Source organism: Carcharhinus amblyrhynchos, chromosome 32 (assembly GCF_965287045.1).
Source record: "Carcharhinus amblyrhynchos chromosome 32, sCarAmb.v2.hapA, whole genome shotgun sequence".
Classification (NCBI taxonomy): Eukaryota; Metazoa; Chordata; class Chondrichthyes; order Carcharhiniformes; family Carcharhinidae; genus Carcharhinus; species Carcharhinus amblyrhynchos.
In genome coordinates, this window is record NC_137355.1 from 11384496 (window position 1) to 11404505 (window position 20010).

Consider the following 20010-nt stretch of genomic DNA (forward strand, 5'->3'; position numbering starts at 1 on the left):
ATACCAAGCTGTGATACAAGCAGAAAGAATGCTTTCTATGATGCATCTGTAAAAAGTTGGTGAGAGTTGTAGTGGACGTCCCGAATTTCCTTAGCCTCCTGAGAAAGTAGTCATAATATCTGCTAGGTGTCAAAACCCCCTGCTCTTCAAAATAACTCCAAGGGAATTTTGACACTCATCTTAGAGGCAGGTCAATGGTTTGTTCGGCCAAAAGATAGCATCTCCAAAAGTGTAGCGCTCCCTCGGCACTGTACTGCAAACACCAGCCTCCATCTTTATTCCGGGAGCGGGATTCAAACCGTCATCTCTAAACTCACTGTGTTAGCGACTGAACCACAGCTCACAACACCAAGGAACTCTGAGATGGCTCACGTATATTGTCAGTTAGCTGGATGGCTAATTAGTGATGCAGAGTGATGCCAACAGTGTGGGTTCAATGCCCGTAACTGGCTGAGGTTAGTCATGAAGGCCCCACCTTCTCAACCTTGCCCCCTAGTCCGAGGTGTGGTGACCCTCAGGTTAAATCACCACCGGTCAGCTCTCTGCCTCAAAGCGGAGAACAGCCTATGGTCATCTGGGGCTGTGGCGACTTCAGCTTTATCATAGAAACCCTACAGTGCAGAAAGAGGCCCATTCGGCCCATCGAGTCCACACTGACCACAATCCCACCCATTATCTTCTTCGCTAATCCCTCTAACCTACGTATCTCAGGACACTAAGGGGCAATTTTAGCATGGCCAATCAACCTAACCCACACACCTTTGAACTGTGGGAGGAAACCGGAGGAAACCCACGCAGACACAGGGAGAATGTGCAAACTCCACACAGACAGTGACCCGAGCCGGGAATCGAACCCGGGTCTTTGGAGCTGTGAGGCAGCAGTGCTAACCATTGTGCCACCGTGCCGCCCTTTTATAGCTGCTACATTGATGTAGTTAACTACTTGTTGATACGCACATATGCCACAAAGACATCTCTACTTAAAGTTTGCACACAAAGTAAGATAGATATATGGCACTAATATTTGCCTATTGCACTGTTGGGGATGTAGCATTCAGATATGCTTAGTGACACTGCTCAAATTCCTAGGCTAAATCTTCCGATTCCTCCCATGGAAATCAGCTCAGAGGGGGAAGGATAATTTGGTCTGTTGATCCCTGGTGGGAATTTCTGATCCGAGGAATGCGCGATGAGAAAGTCGCTTCGACTGTTCCATTTTAAGAAACGCCAACTTCCTCAGGTTTTGACTCCAGTGCTGACGATTACTGAATGGAATCTTATGGGTGAGAAGTTACGACCTTGCTCGAGCGAGCCAGGGAATTTCTGCCCGGGGGTTAGCAGATATTTCTGATGTCCACCATTTGCCCTTTCCAATTCCGTGGCAGACAAGGCAGTAGAATTCTGGTGCAGGAGTACGCTGGTGACAAAGAGGTCTTGCTGCAGCTGTATAGGGCATTGGTGAGGCCGCAGCTGGAGTACTGTGTGCAGTTTTGGGCGCCGCACCTGCGCAAAGATATTTTGGCCTTGGAGGGAGTGCAGAGGAGGTTTACTAGGCTGATACCGGAGTTGAGGGGGTTGAACTATGAGGAGAGGCTGAATAAACTAGGCTTGTACTCGTTAGAGTTTAGAAGAATGAGGGGAGATCTCATTGAGACGTATAAGATGATGAATGGGATGGATAGGATAGAGGTGGAGAGACTCTTCCCGCTCAAAAAAGACAGTAGGACTAGGGGGCACAGCCTCAAGATAAAGGGGGGGGCGGTTTAGAACGGAGTTGAGGAGGAACTTCTTCACTCAAAGGGTGGTGAATCTCTGGAATTCTCTGCCCGTTGAGGTGGTGGAGGCTGCCTCGCTAAATATTTTTAAGACGCGGGTTGATGGGTTTTTGATAAGAGAGGGGATTAAGGATTATGGGGAGAGGGCGGGAAAGTGGAATTGAGCCACGACAGATCAGCCATGATCTTATTGAATGGCGGGGCAGGCTCGAAGGGCTAGATGGCCTACTCCTGCTCCTATTTCTTATGTTCTTATGTTCTTAAAGGTAGGTCACCTAACAACCAATCTATCTCACGTTTCTGTCAATTTCAGGAATGAGTCAACAATGGTGAAGGTAGAAGCATGGATCCAGATCAATACAACAAAAGTAGAAAACCGGTCTTTGCTACGTGATCTCATCGTTAATAATGTCAATTCTTCGCGTTTGGATATCATCAAATCCTCCGTTCAAGTAAATGGTAAGCCTTGTGTAAATGTGGAGTTCTGTTCACCAAGTCACATCACCCAGGAACATCTTACAGTGCACCATGCGCAAAACCAAACAGGCGTTAAGTTCAGAGGTTATTAGTTGGTCAACAAACTAAGATAACCTCTCCCACACGGGAAGCTTCTATGCTAAATGCCGTGCTAAATTCTCCCTCAGTGTACCCAAACAGGCTCCGGAGTGTGGTGACTGGGGGATTTTCACAGTAACTTCACTGAAGTGACAATGTAAGCTTACTTGTGGCACTAATAAATAAACTTTAAAGATTCCAAGAAGGCATCAGTGCAGATGCAATGGGCTGAATGGCCTCCTTTGATTACTGCGACTCTATGACAAACAGAACTATAACAGAACTATGTTAACCTATGGCGTAGCAATGGACCATTCCCAGACTGTCTAAAGTTGGAAATAATGCATCAGTAACACACTTGACTTCAATATACTGACTTATGTTAATGAGAACATAAGAATTAGGAGCAGGGGTAAGCCATCTGGCCCCTCGAGTCTGCTCCGCCATTCAATAAGGCCATGGCTGATTTTTTCATGGACTCAGCTCCACTTACCCGCCCGCTCACCATAACCCTTAATTCCTTTCCTGTTCAAAAATGTATCTATCCTTGCCTTAAAAACATTCAATGAGGTAGCCTCAACTGCTTCACCGGGCAGGGAATTCCACAGATTCACAACCCTTTGTGTGAAGAAGTTCCTCCTCAACTCAGTCCTAAATCTGCTCCCCCTTATTTTGAGGCTATGGCCCCTAGTTCTAGTTTCACCTGGAAACAACTTCCCTGCTTCTATCTTATCTATTCCCTTCATAATCTTGTATGTTTCTACAAGATCTCCCCTCATTCTTCTGAATTCCAATGAGTAAAGCCCCAGTCTACTCAGTGTCTCCTCATAAACCAACCCTCTCAACTCCAGAATCAACCTTCAGAAGAACCAGCATCTTATACAGCTGCAATGTAACCTCGCTGGTTTTAGACTCCATCCCTCTAGCAATGAAGGACGAAATTCCATTTACCTTCTTAATTACCTGCTGCACCTGCAAACCAACTCCTTGAGATTCCTGCACCAGGACACCCGGGTCCCTCTGCACAGCAGCATGCTGCAATTCTTTACCATTTAAATAATAGTCCATTTTGCTGTTATCCCTACAAAAATAGATGAGCTCACATTTACCAACATCTTCCAGGCCTTCGCCCATAACTTAGACTATCTATATCCCTTTGTAGACTTTGCTCTGTCTTAGTGTCATCTGCGAATTTTGACACACTAAATGGTCCCAGTTCCCAATGTTGATCTGTAATTGTCCTCCCTAGAAGCATAGAATCCCTACAGTGTAGGAGAGGCCGTTTGGCCCATCGAGCCTGCACTGAATCTTCAAGAAAGAATCCTATACAGGCACTCACCTCTACTCTATCCCCCATTACTCTGCATATTTCGCGTGGCCAATCCTCCTAATCTGCACATCTTTGGACACTAAGGGGCAATTTAGCAGGGCCAATCCACCTAACCTGCACATCTTTGGATACTAAGGGGCAATTTAGCATGGCCAATCCTCCTAACCTGCACATCTTTGGATACTAAGGGGCAATTTAGCATGGCCAATCCTCCTAACCTGCACATCTTTGGATACTAAGGGGCAATTTAGCATGGCCAATCCTCCTAACCTGCACATCTTTGGATACTAAGGGGCAATTTAGCATGGCCAATCCACCTAACCTGCACACCTTTGGACACTAAGGGAAATTAAGCGTGGCAAATGCAATTAACCTGCACATCTTTGCAATGTGGGAAGAAACCGGAGCCCCTGGAGGAAACCCACACAGACACGGGGAGAACATGCGGACTTCGCACAGACAGTGACCCAAGCAGTGAATTGAACCCGGGTCCCTGGCGCTGTGAGGCAGCAGTGCTAACCACTGTGCCACCGTGCCGCTCAGGCTAGTTGCTGTCAGGACAGGTTTCCCAATGAAGTGGCAAGTTTATTAAAAAGACCATCTGTAGTTTGAGAAGTTGAACGGTGAAGTGTATATTTCGGTTTGATACATTTGAACCTTTCTTCCCTCAGGGTTGGGAATTGACGCTGAAAGAATCCAAGTGGTGATTCGCTTTTCGAATGTTCCATTTGAAAGTGCTCTGAACAACAGATCGAGTTCTCCGTTTAAAGAACTTAGCAGCAGAGTAACAAACGTGGTAAGGGCTCAGTTCAGAGCTTTACGCTGTGCAAAGATGCCAATAACTTTCTACAACTGTGAGATATTTTCAAACTAATAATCATAGAATCTTTACAGTGCTGAAAGAGGCCATTCAGCCCATCAGGTTCACACCGTCTCATCTTTATTAATCATGCCCAGGTCCGATTGCCATAACTTCACATATTTACCATGCAACTCCCCTTCTCTCCTCCTCCCCTCCCCTAACCTGCACATCTTTGGACACTAAGGGGCAATTTAGCATGGCCAATCTACCTAACCTGTACATCTTTGCGCACTAAGGGGCAATTTAGCATGGCCAATCCACCTAACCTGTACATCTTTGGACGCTAAGGGGCAATTTAGCATGGCCAATCCACCTAACCTGCACGCCTTTGGACATTAAGGGGCAATTTAGCACGGCCAATCCACCTAACCCACACATCTTTGGACACTAAGGAACAATTTAGCATGGCCAATCCACTTAACCTGCACATCTTTGGACACTAAGGGGCAATTTAGCATGGCTAATCCACCTAACCTGTACACCTTTGGACTCTAAGGGACAATTTAGCATGGCCAATCCACCTAACCTGCACATCTTTAGACACTAAGGGACAATTTAGCATGGCTAATTCACCTAACCTGCACACCTTTGGATACTAAGGGACAATTTAGCATGACCAATCCATCTAACCTACACATCTTTGGACACTAAGGGGCAATTTAGCATGGCTAATCCACCTAACCTGAAACCCATGCAGACATGGGGAAAACATACGGATTCCGCACAGATAGTGACCCAAGCCCGGAAGTGAACCTGGGTCCCTGGTGCTGTAAGGCAGCAGCGCCAACCACTGTGCTGCCCCATTATGAAAGGATGACAGAATGTTCAATGAATTGGAAGTTGTAAGTAAGCTGAAAGGGTTGTCTGAGTCGATGAGTTTGAATGAGTTGAAGGCTGTCCTGGGCTGGTGTTAAGTCCATTGATTTTGTCTTCCTGTGTTGCAGATGAATGGTATCTTCACAAATGATTCGAACTTCATTGAGATCATAATCAATGGGTTTACGTAAGTAGAGTTTGCGTAAAAATCACTCGAAAATGACAAAAAGCGCTAAGGTGTCGCAAATGTTTGTACATAGTGGATAAGATGCTTAGCCTCCCTGTTACTGGTGACGTCTCCATCCAGTATCTTTAAGTTGTTGGCATCATCAATCTTCCAGTTCATTTTGGTTTGACTTGATTTTTTTATTGCCCCATGTATTGGGTTACAGTGAAAAGTATTGTTTCTTGCGCGCTACACAGATGAAGCATACCATTCACAGAGTACATAGTGGAGGGTGAAAGGAGAGGGTGCAGAATGTAGTGCAACAGTCATAGCTGGGGTGTAGAGAAAGATCAACATAATGCGAATGTATAGGTGGGAGTCTGGTGATGGACTGGGCTTTGTTCACAAACCTTTGTAGTTCCTTGTGGTCTTGGGCAGAGCAGGAGCCCATACCAAGCTGTGGTACAACCAGAAAGGGTGCTTTCTATGGTGCATCTGTAAAATCTGGTCAGAATTGTGGCGGACACGCCAAGTTTCCTTCAACCCCTGAGGCACAGGTGGGCTTTTAGATCTGCAGGTTAGAACGAGGACAATATAGTTATTTCTCCTCAACTTCTTCCTTTCTCTTTATAACTATCTAGGGCTGGATCTGTTATAGCTGATGTGGAAACCGTCTTCACAACTGGAACCACAGACAAAGCTAATGTCATCCAAACGCTAACCAATAGCGCGGAAGCATTCGTAAATGCTGATTTCACTTTGGACACCAATTTCCTGAATGGGATAAGTATGTTACCTCTTAACAAAAAATCACGCCTATGTTTAACTGTGAGTCCTTTCCGCAAGGGAACAAGTGTTTTCCAGTCTGGCTGGCACACCCAAGGCTTGCTGTAAAATGTACAATGGCTGGTATCTATATCGCCCCAGTGGGGAGGAATAAACCCTCTTTCCAACCTCCTCATGTGGTCGCAACAGCTTATCCCTACAAAGTGGGTGGCACGGTAGCACAGTGGTTAGCACTGCTGCTTCATAGCTCCGGGGTCCTGGGTTCGATTCCTGGCTCAGGTCACTGTCTGTGTGGAGTTTGCACATTCTCCTTGTGTCTGTGTGGGTTTCCTCCAGGTATTCTGGTTTCCTCCCACAGCCTAAAGATGTGTGGGTTAGGTTAATTGGTCTTGCTAAGAAATTGTCCGTTAGTGTCCAGGGATATGGAGGTTAGAGGGATTAGTGGGTATAATATGCAGGGATATGGGGGTAGGGCCTGGGTGGGATTGTGTTCGGTGCAGACGCAATGGGCCGAAGGGCCTCTTTCTGCACTGTAGGGTTCTACAAAAGTAAATCCATTGGCACTGGGACAAGGAATCCACTGGGAAAGAACTTTAAACAAACCAGGATAGGTGGATTAGCCATCCTAAATTGTCCCTTAGTGTCTCAAGACATGTAGGTCAGAGGGGACTAGTGGGGTAAATTTACGAGGTTACAGGGATAGGATGGGGGAAGGTGGGAGGGATTTAAAGAACAAAGAACAACACAGCATGGGAAACAGGCCCTTCGGCCCAACGAGCCTGTGCTGCCATTTTAACATTATGGCCACCCTCCTCTACCCATGACCTTTGTCCACACCTATTGGGGAAGATTGAGGGAAGATAATTTAGGGACAATTTGTTACACCAATCAGCCTAAGAGCACATTTTTGGGGTGTGGGAGGAAACCGGAGCACCCGGAGAAAACCCACGCAAGCACGGGGAGAATGTGCAAACTCCCGCAGACACCGACCCAAATCCATGTGTCTGCACAGCAAACAGTGATAGTCACTGAGCTGTCGTGTTGCCCGTCAGATGGTCCAGTTTAAGTGTACACTAACGACATGAAGCACTAGGCAACTCTCGAAGCAACAACCAAGAGCAGCCCTCGCACGACCCACCGTGTGTATGCCCCTTGTTGGACAACAAAGCGGAGCGAATCACCTGTGAAGTAAAAGAAAAGACATCAATAAACATACACAACTTAGACAGACATTTACAGAATCCCCAGAAGCTCAGAAGTAAGACAAGTGAGACATGAAATATGTTGGAATTGATTCCCAGGGACGTCCTAAGGCTCTTGATCTTTATTTAGAACAGTCTCCTGTATCCCTCCATCTGTAGTCCGCTCATGTGCCTATCTAAGTAAGCCTTAAACAACCCTAGCGTGCCTGCCTCCACCACCCTACTTGGCAGTGCATTCCAGGCCAACACCACCCTCTGTGTGAAAAATCTCCCTCTAACATCTGAATTATACCTCGCCCCTCTCACCCTAAGCCCATGTCCCCTCGTAATTTTTGTATCCAACCTAGGAAAAAGCATACCTCTGTTCACTCTATCTATACCCTTCATAATACATCTCTATTAGATCTCCCCTCATTCTCCGTCTTTCTAAGGAGAACAGCCCCAATTTGCCCAATCTCTCCTCATAACTCAGTCTTTCCATACCAGGCAGCATCCTGGTAAACCTCCTCTGCGCACTCTCCAGGGCCTCCACGTCCTTCCGGTAGTAAGGCGACCAGAACTGGACGCAGTACTCCAAATGCGGGCGAACCAACGTTCTATACAACTGCAAGGTGTGCAGGTTAGGTGAACTGGCCGTGCTAAGTTGCCCCTTAGTGTCCAAAGATGTGTAAGTTAAGTTGATTGGCCATGATAAATTGCTCCTGAGTGTCAGGGGATTAGCAAGGTAAATGTGGGGGTGTGGGCGGTTACAGAAATAGAGTCTGGGTGAGATTGTGGTTGGTGGCAGGCTCGATGGGCTGAATGTCCTTCCTCTGCACTGATGGGATTCTATCCATTTATTGAGCTATTGTTTTGATTTGTTGATGTGGTTTAGGGTGGCGATCTTGCCAGAATGAAGCTCCTCCATCAGTAAAAATGAAAACAACTCATTTAGAGGTGTCACAGTGTGGGTATTTTTAACAGGCATTGGGCAAAATATGTATCAGGTAATATTTTTAATATTTGAACAGCCACTGCCAACTGGTTATCTTGAGTGGATTGAGTAGGTTAAAATTGCACAGGCTAAAAAAACATTTCTTATTCACAGCCACTACCACTCCAGCAACTACCACCACCAGCGCATCAACAGCCACAAGTACAGTCACTCAAGTGTCAACAGCTGCTACCAATGGAATAGAAGCAACAACAGCAGTCTCTGCCAATACAACACAGGCAACAACTACAATCACTGCCAATGTAACACAGACAACAACAGTCGCTGCTAATGGAACAGAAGCAACAGCAACAGGCGCTGCCAATGTAACCCAGGCAACTACAGTCAGTGTCAATGGAACGCAGGCAACGACTACAGTCACAGCCAATGGAACACAGGCAACTACAATCACCACCAATGCAACCCAGGCAACAACTACAGGCACTGCCAATGAGACACAGGCAACAACAGTTACTGTCAATGGAACCCAGGCAACAACAACAGTCGCTGCCAATGCAACCCAGGCAACAACTACAATCGCTGCCAATGGAACACAGACAACTACAGTCGCTGCTAATGGAACAGAAGCAACAGCAACAGACGCTGCCAATGTAACCCAGGCAACTACAGTCAGTGTCAACGGAACGCAGGCAACGACTACAGTCACAGCCAATGGAACACAGGCAACTACAATCACCACCAATGCAACCCAGGCAACAACTACAGGCACTGCCAATGAGACACAGGCAACAACAGTTACTGTCAATGGAACCCAGGCAACAACAACAGTCACTGCCAATGCAACCCAGGCAACAACTACAATCGCTGCCAATGGAACACAGACAACTACAGTCGCTGCTAATGGAACAGAAGCAACAGCAACAGACGCTGCCAATGTAACCCAGGCAACTACAGTCAGTGTCAACGGAACGCAGGCAACGACTACAGTCACAGCCAATGGAACACAGGCAACTACAATCACCACCAATGCAACCCAGGCAACAACTACAGGCACTGCCAATGAGACACAGGCAACAACAGTTACTGTCAATGGAACCCAGGCAACAACAACAGTCGCTGCCAATGCAACCCAGGCAACAACTACAATCGCTGCCAATGGAACACAGGCAACAACAGTCGCTGTCAACGGAACACAGGCAACAACAGTCCATGTCAATGAAACCCAGGCAACTACTACAGTCGCTGCCAATGGAACACAGGCAACAACAGTCACTGTCAATGCAACCCAGGCAACAACTACAGTCGCTGCCAATGCAACCCAGGCAACAACAGTCACTGCCAATGCAACACAGGAAACAACAGTCACTGCCAATGCAACACAGGAAACAACAGCTGCAATCACAACAGCTTCCACAAGCACAGTATCCCCACCACGTGTTCGCTCAACACCCTTAACATTCAGTCTGGACCAAGATTTTAAGGAGACATTAAAAGATCCTAACTCAGCTGAGTACATGAATCTTAAAGCAATGATCGAAAACCAGGTAAGTTTTCTTTGTATATCCCATGTAATTATTAATTTTTGAATGCACTGAGGAACGGACGCCTCCATTAAGGCAGCTTTCTTTAAAGATTCCATTTTATGGTCTCACTAAATGCCAATTTTTAACTTTTTAATCTGGCGGTTATAGTAAACTGTTTATTTTCCAATGTCTGGCCACAGTCCTGACACAGAGGTTGTGCGCAGATGGGAAACCTCTTGCTGGCTCGTTTCTTACAGCCGCTTTCTCTGAGCACGATGGTCGTGGGTTCGAATCCCACGGTGAGCTGGGTACGTGAACAATATACTGCCACCGGAGACACTGGGCAGAGACTGGCGATGGCCTCCTGGTATTATCACAAGACTATTAATCCAGAAACACAGCCAATGTCCTGGGGACCCGGGTTCAAATCCCGTCCACGGCAGATAGTGGAATTTGAATTCCATAAAAAAAATCTGGAATTAAGAATCAATTGATGACCAATGAACCATTGTCAGAAAATCCCATCTGATTCACTAAAGTCCTTTAAGGGAAGGAGATCTGCCATCCTTACTGGGTCTGTAGAGCTTCTTGAGTGTTGTTGGAGCTGCACCCATCCAGGCAAGTGGGGAGTATTCCATCACACTCCCGACTTGTGCCTTGTAGATGGTGGACAGACTTTGGGGAGTCAGGAGGCGAGTTACTCACCGCAATATTTCCAGCCTCTGATCTGCCCTTGTAGACACCGTGTTTATGTGGTGAGTCCAGTTGAGTTTCTGGCCAATGGTAACCCCAAGGATGCTGACAGTGGGGGATTCAGTGATGGTTACACCATCGAATGTCAAGCGGTTACGGTTTAACAAAAGGTTGTCTGGTCAGTTAAATGTCTCCTTAAAATGGCAGTACCCCTGACAGTGTATCACTCGCTTGGCGCATTAGATTTTGCGCTCAAGTGTGGGACTTGTGTCTTGGGAGTGAGGGACACAAATGCAACTGGATGATACTGATACGATGAATGTGAATCACAGATTACTTACCAAAATTATTCCAATTGAATGCTAACCTATTTCTTTCTTTTAAAGCTTAATTCAGTGTACCGGGCAGTTGCACCAAGAGGTTTCCGAGGAGTTAGCGTCAATGGATTCAAGTAAGCAGGCGGCTCAGTCCAACATTCTTAGACCGGGTTAGTTAGTCATGTAAGTTCTTCACCTGCAAAAAAATGGTGGAATTCGGAGAAAGACCGTGAGTCAGAACGCTACGGCTGTTCTCCCTGGTGGCAAGTTCCAATCCCGCCTCAGTGAACGGAGATTTCTCTGGTGAGACCGCGCCCTGAATCTCACTGAGGTTCGTGGCTAGCATTAACCACGCCAAGACATTCGGCACAGTGGCGGCACAGGGGCACACAGTGGTTAGCCCTGTTTCCTCACAGCGCCAGGGACCCGGGTTCAAGTCCTGGTCTTGGGCCACTATCTTCGTGGAGGTGAGGGGCTGGGACGGAGGGGAGGGGCGGCAGAAGGCCCGATCATCCTCTGGTGGGTGGGTGGGGGAGGGAGGTGGATCAGATGTTTTGCTGTTGTGGGGGTGGGGAGGGGCAGGGAGGCCCGATCGCTCTCTGGTGGGAGACGTGGGTGGGTGGTGGGGGTGGTGGGGCCAGGATTAGGGGGAACGTTGCCACTCTATGGGCAATGAGTGGGTGGTGGGGGGGGGGGGGGGGGCAGTGGAGCAGGAGGTCGCGTTCGTTCTGTGTAGTGGGAGGGGGTGGGGGTGTGGGGGGGAGGGGGAGAGTTACGTTGTGGGGATGGGGCAGTGTCCGTGGGGGCCATCGCTCTGGGGCCACTTTATCTGCTGTTCGCGGCCTGGGAACGATGTGACGGGGTGGGGGTGGTGGGGGGGGGGGGGGGGGTGTGTGTTGGGGGGGCGGGGAGTGGGGGGGGTGGGGGGAGGAGGCGGGGTGTGTGCTTTCTTCGTGCGCGGTTGAAAACTCCGATCAGAGCAGCCGCGTTTCGGGTGCGATAAGCCCCACCCTCAGCTCCATTCCGACCCATTCTCCAAGGTTAACTGGGGATGGACAACAAATGCTGACCAACCAGCGACACCCATGCCCCGCGAATCAATAAAAACGTAGCGGGATTGACCATTCAAAAGCTGGACCACTTGCGGTTTGACGTTACAGCTCTCGAGATGTGGGCCCGAATTTTACCGGCACACCTGCCCTGATTCCAGGATTGGGCGAGACTCGGAGAACGGCATTCTCCGTTGGCCTTGGGCCGGATCGTACAAACCCCGGGCGGGCGTGCCGGTAAAATCCCACCCATGGAATCAAGAGATGGATTGGGGTGACTTGATTAACTGGGTTGGTATCATTTGTCTCATTCCAGGAGTGGATCCATTATTGTGGATGCTGCTGTGAATTATGAGAGAGACTCTGTTCCGATATCCTCCTCCGAGGTAGTAAAGGTGCTGGCCAATGAGCTGCAGAACGGCACAGGATTAGGGAACTTGATGATTATCCGTGACTCCATCCGGTCTGGTAGTAAGTATGAGATGTTACAAAATAGGCAGCACATCTCAAAATGGAGGACTTGCCCCAACTTGGCACAATGATTGGCATCCCAATGGCATTCCGCGACTGGTGACAAGGTAGTGCAATGGTTGGCGCCACCGCCTCACAGCGCCAGCGACCCGGGTTCAATTCCGGCCTCGGGTGACTATCCGTGCGGAGTTTCCACCTTCTCCCCGTGCCTGCGTGGGTTTCTTCCGGGTGCTCCGGTTTCCTCCCACAGCCCAAAGATGTGCAGGTTGGATGGATTGGCCGTGCTAAATTACCCCCTAATGGATTAGCTGGGGTAAATGCATGAGGTTATGGGGATAGGGCCCGGGTGGGATTGTGGTCAGTGTAGACTTGATGGGCCGCATGGCCTCTTTCTGCTCTGGAGGCTTCGACGCTTCTTTGAAGGATGTGGGAGCTTTGGAGAGAGCGCAAAGAAGGTTCACCAGGACGTTGCCTGGTCTCGAGGGTGCTGGCTAAGAGGAGAGGTGGAATAAACCAGGATTGTTTTCATTGGAAAGAAGGGGGCCGAGGGGAGAGCCTGATAGAGGTCTACAAAATGATGTGAGGCAGAGACAGGGTGGATAGTCAAAGACTTTCCCCAGGGTGTAAGTGTCAATTACAAAGGGGGCAGAGGTTCAAGGTGAGCGGGGGAGAGATTAAGGGGGATGTGCCGGGGGGAAGCTTTTGACTCAGAGAGTGATGGGTGCCCGGAACGCACTGCCAGAGGAGGTGGTGGAATCATTTTAGAGATGTCTGGATGGGTACATGAATAGGGAGGGAATAGAGGGATTGTAGATCGAGTAGAGAAAGATTTTTTTTTAGTTTAGTTAGGGCGTCATGATCGGCGCAGGCTTGGAGGGCCAAAGGGCCTGTTCCTGTACTATACAGGTTAGGTGGATTGGCCGTGGTAAATTGTACTGTAGTTTCCAAAGATGTACAGGTTTGGTGGGTTGGCCATGCTAAATTGCCCTTTATTGTCCAAAGATAAAGATCAAAGAACAAAAACAGCCTGGGAAACAGGCCCTTCGGCCCAACGAGCCCGCGCCACCATTTTAACAGTACCAGTGCCCCCCCTCCACCCATGACCCTTATCTATTGTTTTATGGCTATCCACATTGAGGGAAAACTAATTTCGGGACAATTTATTCCTGCCAATCAGCCTAACAGCACATCTTTGGGGTGTGGGAGGAAACTGGAGCACCCGGAGAAAACCCACGCAAGCACGGGGAGAATGCGCAAACTCCCACAGACACCGGCCCAAATCCATGTGTCTGCACAGCACACAGTGATAGTCACTGAGCTGTCGTCTTGCCCAGTATCTGGTCCAGTTTAGGCACACACTAACGACAAGAAGCACTAGGCCAATCTCGAACAGTCAAGAGCAGCCCAAGTACGACCCATCGCGTGTATGCCCCTCGTTGGACAGGTTCGGTGGATTGGCCATGCTAAATCGCCCCTTAGTGTCCAAAGATATACAGGTTCGGTGGATTGACCATGCTAAATTGCCCCTTAGTGTCCAAAGATATACAGGTTCGGTGGATTGGCCATGGCAAATGTGCAGGGTTATGGGGATAAGTCATGAGGTGGACCTGGGTAAAATGCTCTGTCGGAGAGTTGTTGCAGCCTTGATGGGCCAAATGGCCTCCTGCCACACCTTAGGAGTGCTACGTTTCTGTGGGGTTGTATGGTCAGGGCATAGTGAGGATTCTTACAGGCAGTTTTTGGAATGACCCTTCCAATACACAACAAATACATTGTAGAGGTGAAGCGGTGTTGGGGTGGGGTGTCTTGCGGGTTGGGGGGGGGGTTAGTTGATGTGGTATGTAAACACTGGCACTGACCGGTCGGCTGAATGGTCAACCCCCGCACTGTAAGACCAACGTCCTTCTGTGCTTTGATTCTATGTTGAAATGTTGACTGTGCTTTTTCCAAAAATATCGGTTCTTGTTCCAAACCACAAGTGTCGAGAGCTCACTCCACGAGTGTTTTCCACGTGATTTTCCAGACTTGCCGGAACTGCAGCGAAAGGTTTTCCACCGGGTGATATGGTAATCCATTTAAATCCCCATCGGCAGGTCTGGAAGGTCCAGCCTGCCGGAGGGTCAAGAACATACGTTTCTGCAAGGAATACCAGTTCTGGGACTAATTCTGTGCACATTGATGCATCGGGAAGCACGTTTAGTGGTCACCCATTGTCTGGATTTGTAATTCTCCGGCACTCTGCTCCAGACATTATTCAAGGAATTCTGATTGGATAAATTCCAGTCTCATGATCTTTGGTTTCCCACTTCCACAGTGGAAAATCGACACATGTAGTGCAAGCCTCTTGACCATCGCCCCCTTCCCAATTAGGGATTCAACCCTAATTGGCACCAAGACATGCCACCTTGCTACCACTCTGTGACCACTTGAACAAAATTTGTTGCAATAATCCGTCCACCATTTTCGCAAGCCCATGCCAATCCCTAACCCAATTGGAACACAACTTTTTTATCCATTCATTCCGCGGGACATGGGCCTCGCTGGCTAGCCAGATTTTTCAAGTTTGCTGACGACACCGCCATCATGGGTCAGATCTCCAACGATGGCGAGACAGAGAACAGGAATAGAAATAGGGAAGCTGGTGAACGGGTGCTGCGACAATAATCTCTCCCTCAATGTCAACAAAATGAAGGAGATTGTCATCGACTTCAGGAAGCGTAGTGGAGAACATGCCCCTGTCCACATCAATGGGAACAAAATACAAATGGTTGAAGCCTTCAAATTTTTAGGTGTCCAGATCACCAACAACTTGTCATTTCCCACCCCCCCAAACCCGCCACCCCCGCCATGCTGACACTATGGTTAAGAAAGCCCACCAACGCCTTTACTAGAACATAGAACATAGAACATTACAGCGCAGTACAGGCCCTTCGGCCCTCGATGTTGCGCCGACCAGTGGAACCAATCTAATGACCCTCGAACCTAAACAATTCCAATGTTATCCATATGCCTATCCACTGACCATTTGAACGCCCTTAAAGTTGGCGAGTCCACAACTGCTGCAGGCAGGGCATTCTACACCCTTACTCCCTCTGAGTAAAGAACCTACCTCTGACATCCGTCCTATAACTACCACCCCTTAATTTAAAGCTATGTCCCCTAGTGTTAGCCATCACCATCCGAGGAAAAAGGATCTCACTGTCCACCCTATCTAACCCTCTGATCGTCTTGTATGCCTCAATTAGGTCACCTCGTAACCTTCTCTCTAATGAAAATAACCCCAAGTCCCTCAGCCTTTCCTCATAAGACCTTCCCACCATACCAGGCAACATCCCGGTAAACCTCCTCTGTGACCTTTCCAATGCCTCCACATCTTTCTTATAATGCAGCAACCAGAACTGTATGCAATACTCCAAGTGCGGCCGCACCAGAGTTTTGTATAGTTGCAACATGACCTCACGGTTCCGAAATTCAATTCCTCTACCAATAAAAGCTAACACACCGTACGCCTTCTTAACAACCTTATCAACCTGGGTGCCAACTTTCAGGGAGCTATGCACATGTACACCGAGATCTCTCTGCTCGTCAACACTACTAAGAGTCCGTCCATTAGCCCTAAATTCTGTACTCCTGTTACTCTTACCAAAGTGAATCACCTCACACTTTTCCATATTAAACTCCATTTGCCACCTCTCGGCCCGTACGCCTATGTCCCTCTGCAAACTGTAACATCCATCCTCACTGTCCACAACTCCTCCGACTTTGGTGTTGTCAGCAAATTTACTAACCCATCCTTCTACACCCTCATCCAGGTCATTTATAAAAATGACAAACAGCAGTGGCCCCAAAACAGATCCTTGAGGTACACCACTTGTAACTGAACTCCAGTTTGAATATGTCCCATCAACCACCAGCCTCTGTCTTCTATCAGCGAGCCAATTCCTGATCCAAACTTCTAAATCACCCTCAATCCCATGCATCTGCATTTTCTGCAGTAGCCTACCATGGGAAACCTTATCAAACGCTTTACTAAAATCCATATACACCATGTCAACTGCCTCACCCTTATCCACCTCTTTTGTCACCTTTTCGAAAAACTCAATAAGGTTTGTGAGGCACGACCTACCCTTTACAAAACCGTGTTGACTATCCCTAATCAATTTATTTCTCTCTAGGTGATTATAAATCCTATCCCTTATAATTCTTTCCAACTATAATTGGAAAGAATTATGTATAATTACTTTCTCAGAAGACTAAGGAAATTTGGCGTGTCAGCTACGACTTTCACCAACTTTAACAGATGCACCATAGAAAGCATTCTTTATGGTTGTTTCACAGCTTGGTACGGGCTCCTGCTCTGCCCAAGACCACAAGAAACTAAAAAAGATTGTGAATGTATCCCAATCCATCACACAAACCAGCCTCCCATCCATTGACTCTGTCTACACATCCCATTGCCTCGGCAAAGCAGCCAGCATAATTAAGGACCCCATGCACCCTGGACATTTATTGCCCGTCCCTAGTTGCCTGAGGGCAATTGAAAGTCAATCACATTGCCATGGCTCTGGAGTCACATGTAGACCAGACTATGTAAGGATGGCAGATTTCCTTCCCTAAAGGACTTTAGAGAACCAGATGGATTTTTTCTGACAATTGGCAATGGTTTCATGGTCATTAATTCCAGATTTTTTTTTCATTGAATTCAAATTCCACCACCTGCTGTGGGATTCGAACCCAGGTCCCCAGAATGTGAGATCAGTTTCTGGGTTAATAGTCGAGCGATAATATCACTAGGCCATTGCCATTCTCTGCTGACAGTCTCCAGTGGCGGTACATTGTTCACGTATCCAGCTCACTGTGGGATTTGAACCATTGAGCTCAGAGAAAAGAGAGGACTGCAGCGATTCAAGAAGTCCTCTCACCACCACCTTCTCCAGGGCAACTAAGGCTAGGCAATAAATGCTGGCCGAACCATGAGCCATAAAAAAACACTCACGCCACACTGTTGAGGTTGATGGAAGGGTTGGATTACTGAAAATGCTTTCTGTGGGGAGATTGCCACAAGATTACCAAAGAACAAAGAAAACTACAGCACAACAACAGGCCCTTCAGCCCTTCAAGCTTGCATTGACTACGCTGCCCGACTGAACTGAAACCCCCTACCCTACCTGTGACCATATCCCTCTATTCCTGTCCCATTCATGTATTTGGCCACTCGCCCCTTAGAAGTCACTATCGTATCTGCTTCCACTACCTCCCTCGGCAGTGAATTCCAGGCGCCCACCACCCTCTGTGTAAAAAAAACCTCCCTCGTACATCACCTTTAAACCTTGCCCTGTGCACCTTAAACCTGTGCCCGCTAGTAATTGACTCTTCCACCCTGGGGAAAAGGCTTCTGACTATCCACTCTGTCCACAGCTGTCATAATCTTGTAGACTTCTATCAGGTTTCCCCCTCAACCTCTGTTGTTCCAGTGAGAACGATGCAAGTTCCTCCAACCTCTCCCCATAGCTAATGCCCTCCTTCCCAGGCAACACACTGGTAAATCTTATCTGTACCCCCTTCCAAAGCCTCCACATCCTTCTGGTAGCGCGGCAACCAGAATTGAACAGTATATTTCCAAGTGCGGCCTAACCAATGTTCTATAAAGGTGCAACCTGACCCACCCTGTCCAGAAATGGAAACCGTGGTCGCTGGAGAACCGAGCTCGTTAGGTCTGCGATCTTTTCGATCAAAATTTGGTGATTTCTATGGGAGAACAACAGGGACAATTACGTTTCATTGTCTAGTTTATTCACTGATACAGTTGTAATTCCCTGTTTTACAGATATCACTTTGAATAACCTGAAGCCAGTCGACTTGGATATTTCTTTTGTGATAGAAGACCGGGCCTTTAAAACGACCCTCTCCGATAAAGCTTCAAGTGAATACAAGAGCCTGAGAGATTCAGTTATTACCTGGGTATGGGCTAACAAATCGCTACTACTTCCATTTTAATTTGTCAGATTCAGTTTGGAAATCTCTGGATCCATGATAGAGTTTGATTTCTTTTTTACTGTTGTATTGGGTATACAGTGAAAAGTATTGCTTCTTGCGCGCTGTACAGAAAAAGCATACCATTCATAGAGTACATAGGGGAGACGGTGCAGAAGGTAGGCTGGAAGTTTACTGCCCCACCCACCAGAGGAATTGGGACAGTCGAAATGCAGACAATGAAAGTTTATTTATCAGTGTCACAAGTAGGCTTACATTAACACTGCGGTGAAGTTACTGTGAAAATCCCTTAGTCGCCACACTCCAGCGCCTGTTCGGGTTCACTGAGGGAGAATTTAGCATTAGCAATGCACCCTAACCAGTCCTGGGGGAGGAAACTGGAGCACCTGGAGGAAACCCACGCAGACATGGAAAGAAGGTGCAGACTATACAAAGTCACCCAAGCCCAGAATTGAACCTGATTCCCTGGCGCTGTGAGGCAGCAGTGTTAACCACTGTGTCACCGTACCGCTCTGGAAAGGTCTGTTGACCTCGGGTGGGGATTTTACGGTTTCGGGATGAGCAAGGCTGTAAAACCCCACCCAAAGTGCTGCAGTTATTGATGGGGTGTAGAGAAAGGTTAGCTTAATGTATGGTTTAAAAGTCTGATGGCGGCAGGGAAGAAGTTGTTCTTGAGCCGATTGGTACGTGACCTCAGACTTCTGTATCTTTTTCCCAACGGAAGGAGATGGAAGAAAGAAAGTCTGGGGTGTGTGGGATCCTTGATTATGCTGGCTGCTTTCCCGAGGCAGCGGGAAGTGTAGACAGAGTCAATGGATGGGAGGCTGGTTTGCCTGATGGACTGGGCTATGTTCACGACCCTTTGTAGTTCCTTGCAGTCTTGGGCAGAGATGGAGACATACCAAGCTGTGATACAACCAGAAAATATGCTTTCTATGGTGTACCTGTAAAAGCTGATGAGAGTCATAGTGGACGTGTTAAATTTCCTCAGCCTCCTGAGAAAGTAGAGGCGTTGGTGGGCTTTCATATGGGCTTGTGTAACTCACCTTCTCCCTTGGTTTTACAGCTTGAGTCTGTTCTCAAAAATGGATTTGACGAGAATGTGCTGCCTAACTCGACCGTTACGTTCAGGTATGCCCACTTTAATCCCGAGGGTTTTGGAGATTGTCAAACATACGGCTCTTTGGGATGTCTTGCCAAGGAGGGGTTTCAGCAAATAATTGTAAAGTTAAAGTTTATTTATTATTAGTGACAAGTAAGGCTTCCATTAGCGCTGCAATGAAGTTATTGTGAAATTCCCCTAGTGGCCACATTCCGGCGCCTGTTCGGGTCAATGTCCCTGACCAGCGCATTGTCATTATTGACAGCCCATTGGCAACAGGGCCTTGTGGTATTATGGCTCAATTTTAATCCAGAAACTAATGTTCAGATTCGGGTCCCGCCATGGCAGGTGGAGGAACTTGAATTCAACTTTTAAAAATCTGGAATTAAGAATCTACTGATGACCATGGTTGGAAAAACCCCATCTGGTTCACTT

The 20010-nt window shown here is 47.7% G+C and overlaps 1 protein-coding gene across 1 annotated transcript in view; it reads left to right on the plus strand.

Moving 5' to 3' along the window:
- The window catches only part of LOC145360657 (uncharacterized), a 47980-nt gene that overhangs the window by 16341 nt on the left and 11629 nt on the right, over window positions 1-20010 (plus strand). Inside the window, 9 exon segments of the mRNA XM_080216006.1 lie at window positions 2089-2234; window positions 4332-4456; window positions 5467-5525; window positions 6146-6291; window positions 8580-9970; window positions 11029-11093; window positions 12325-12479; window positions 18307-18440; window positions 19540-19604. Coding sequence (XP_080072132.1) covers window positions 2089-2234; window positions 4332-4456; window positions 5467-5525; window positions 6146-6291; window positions 8580-9970; window positions 11029-11093; window positions 12325-12479; window positions 18307-18440; window positions 19540-19604 — 2286 coding nt within the window.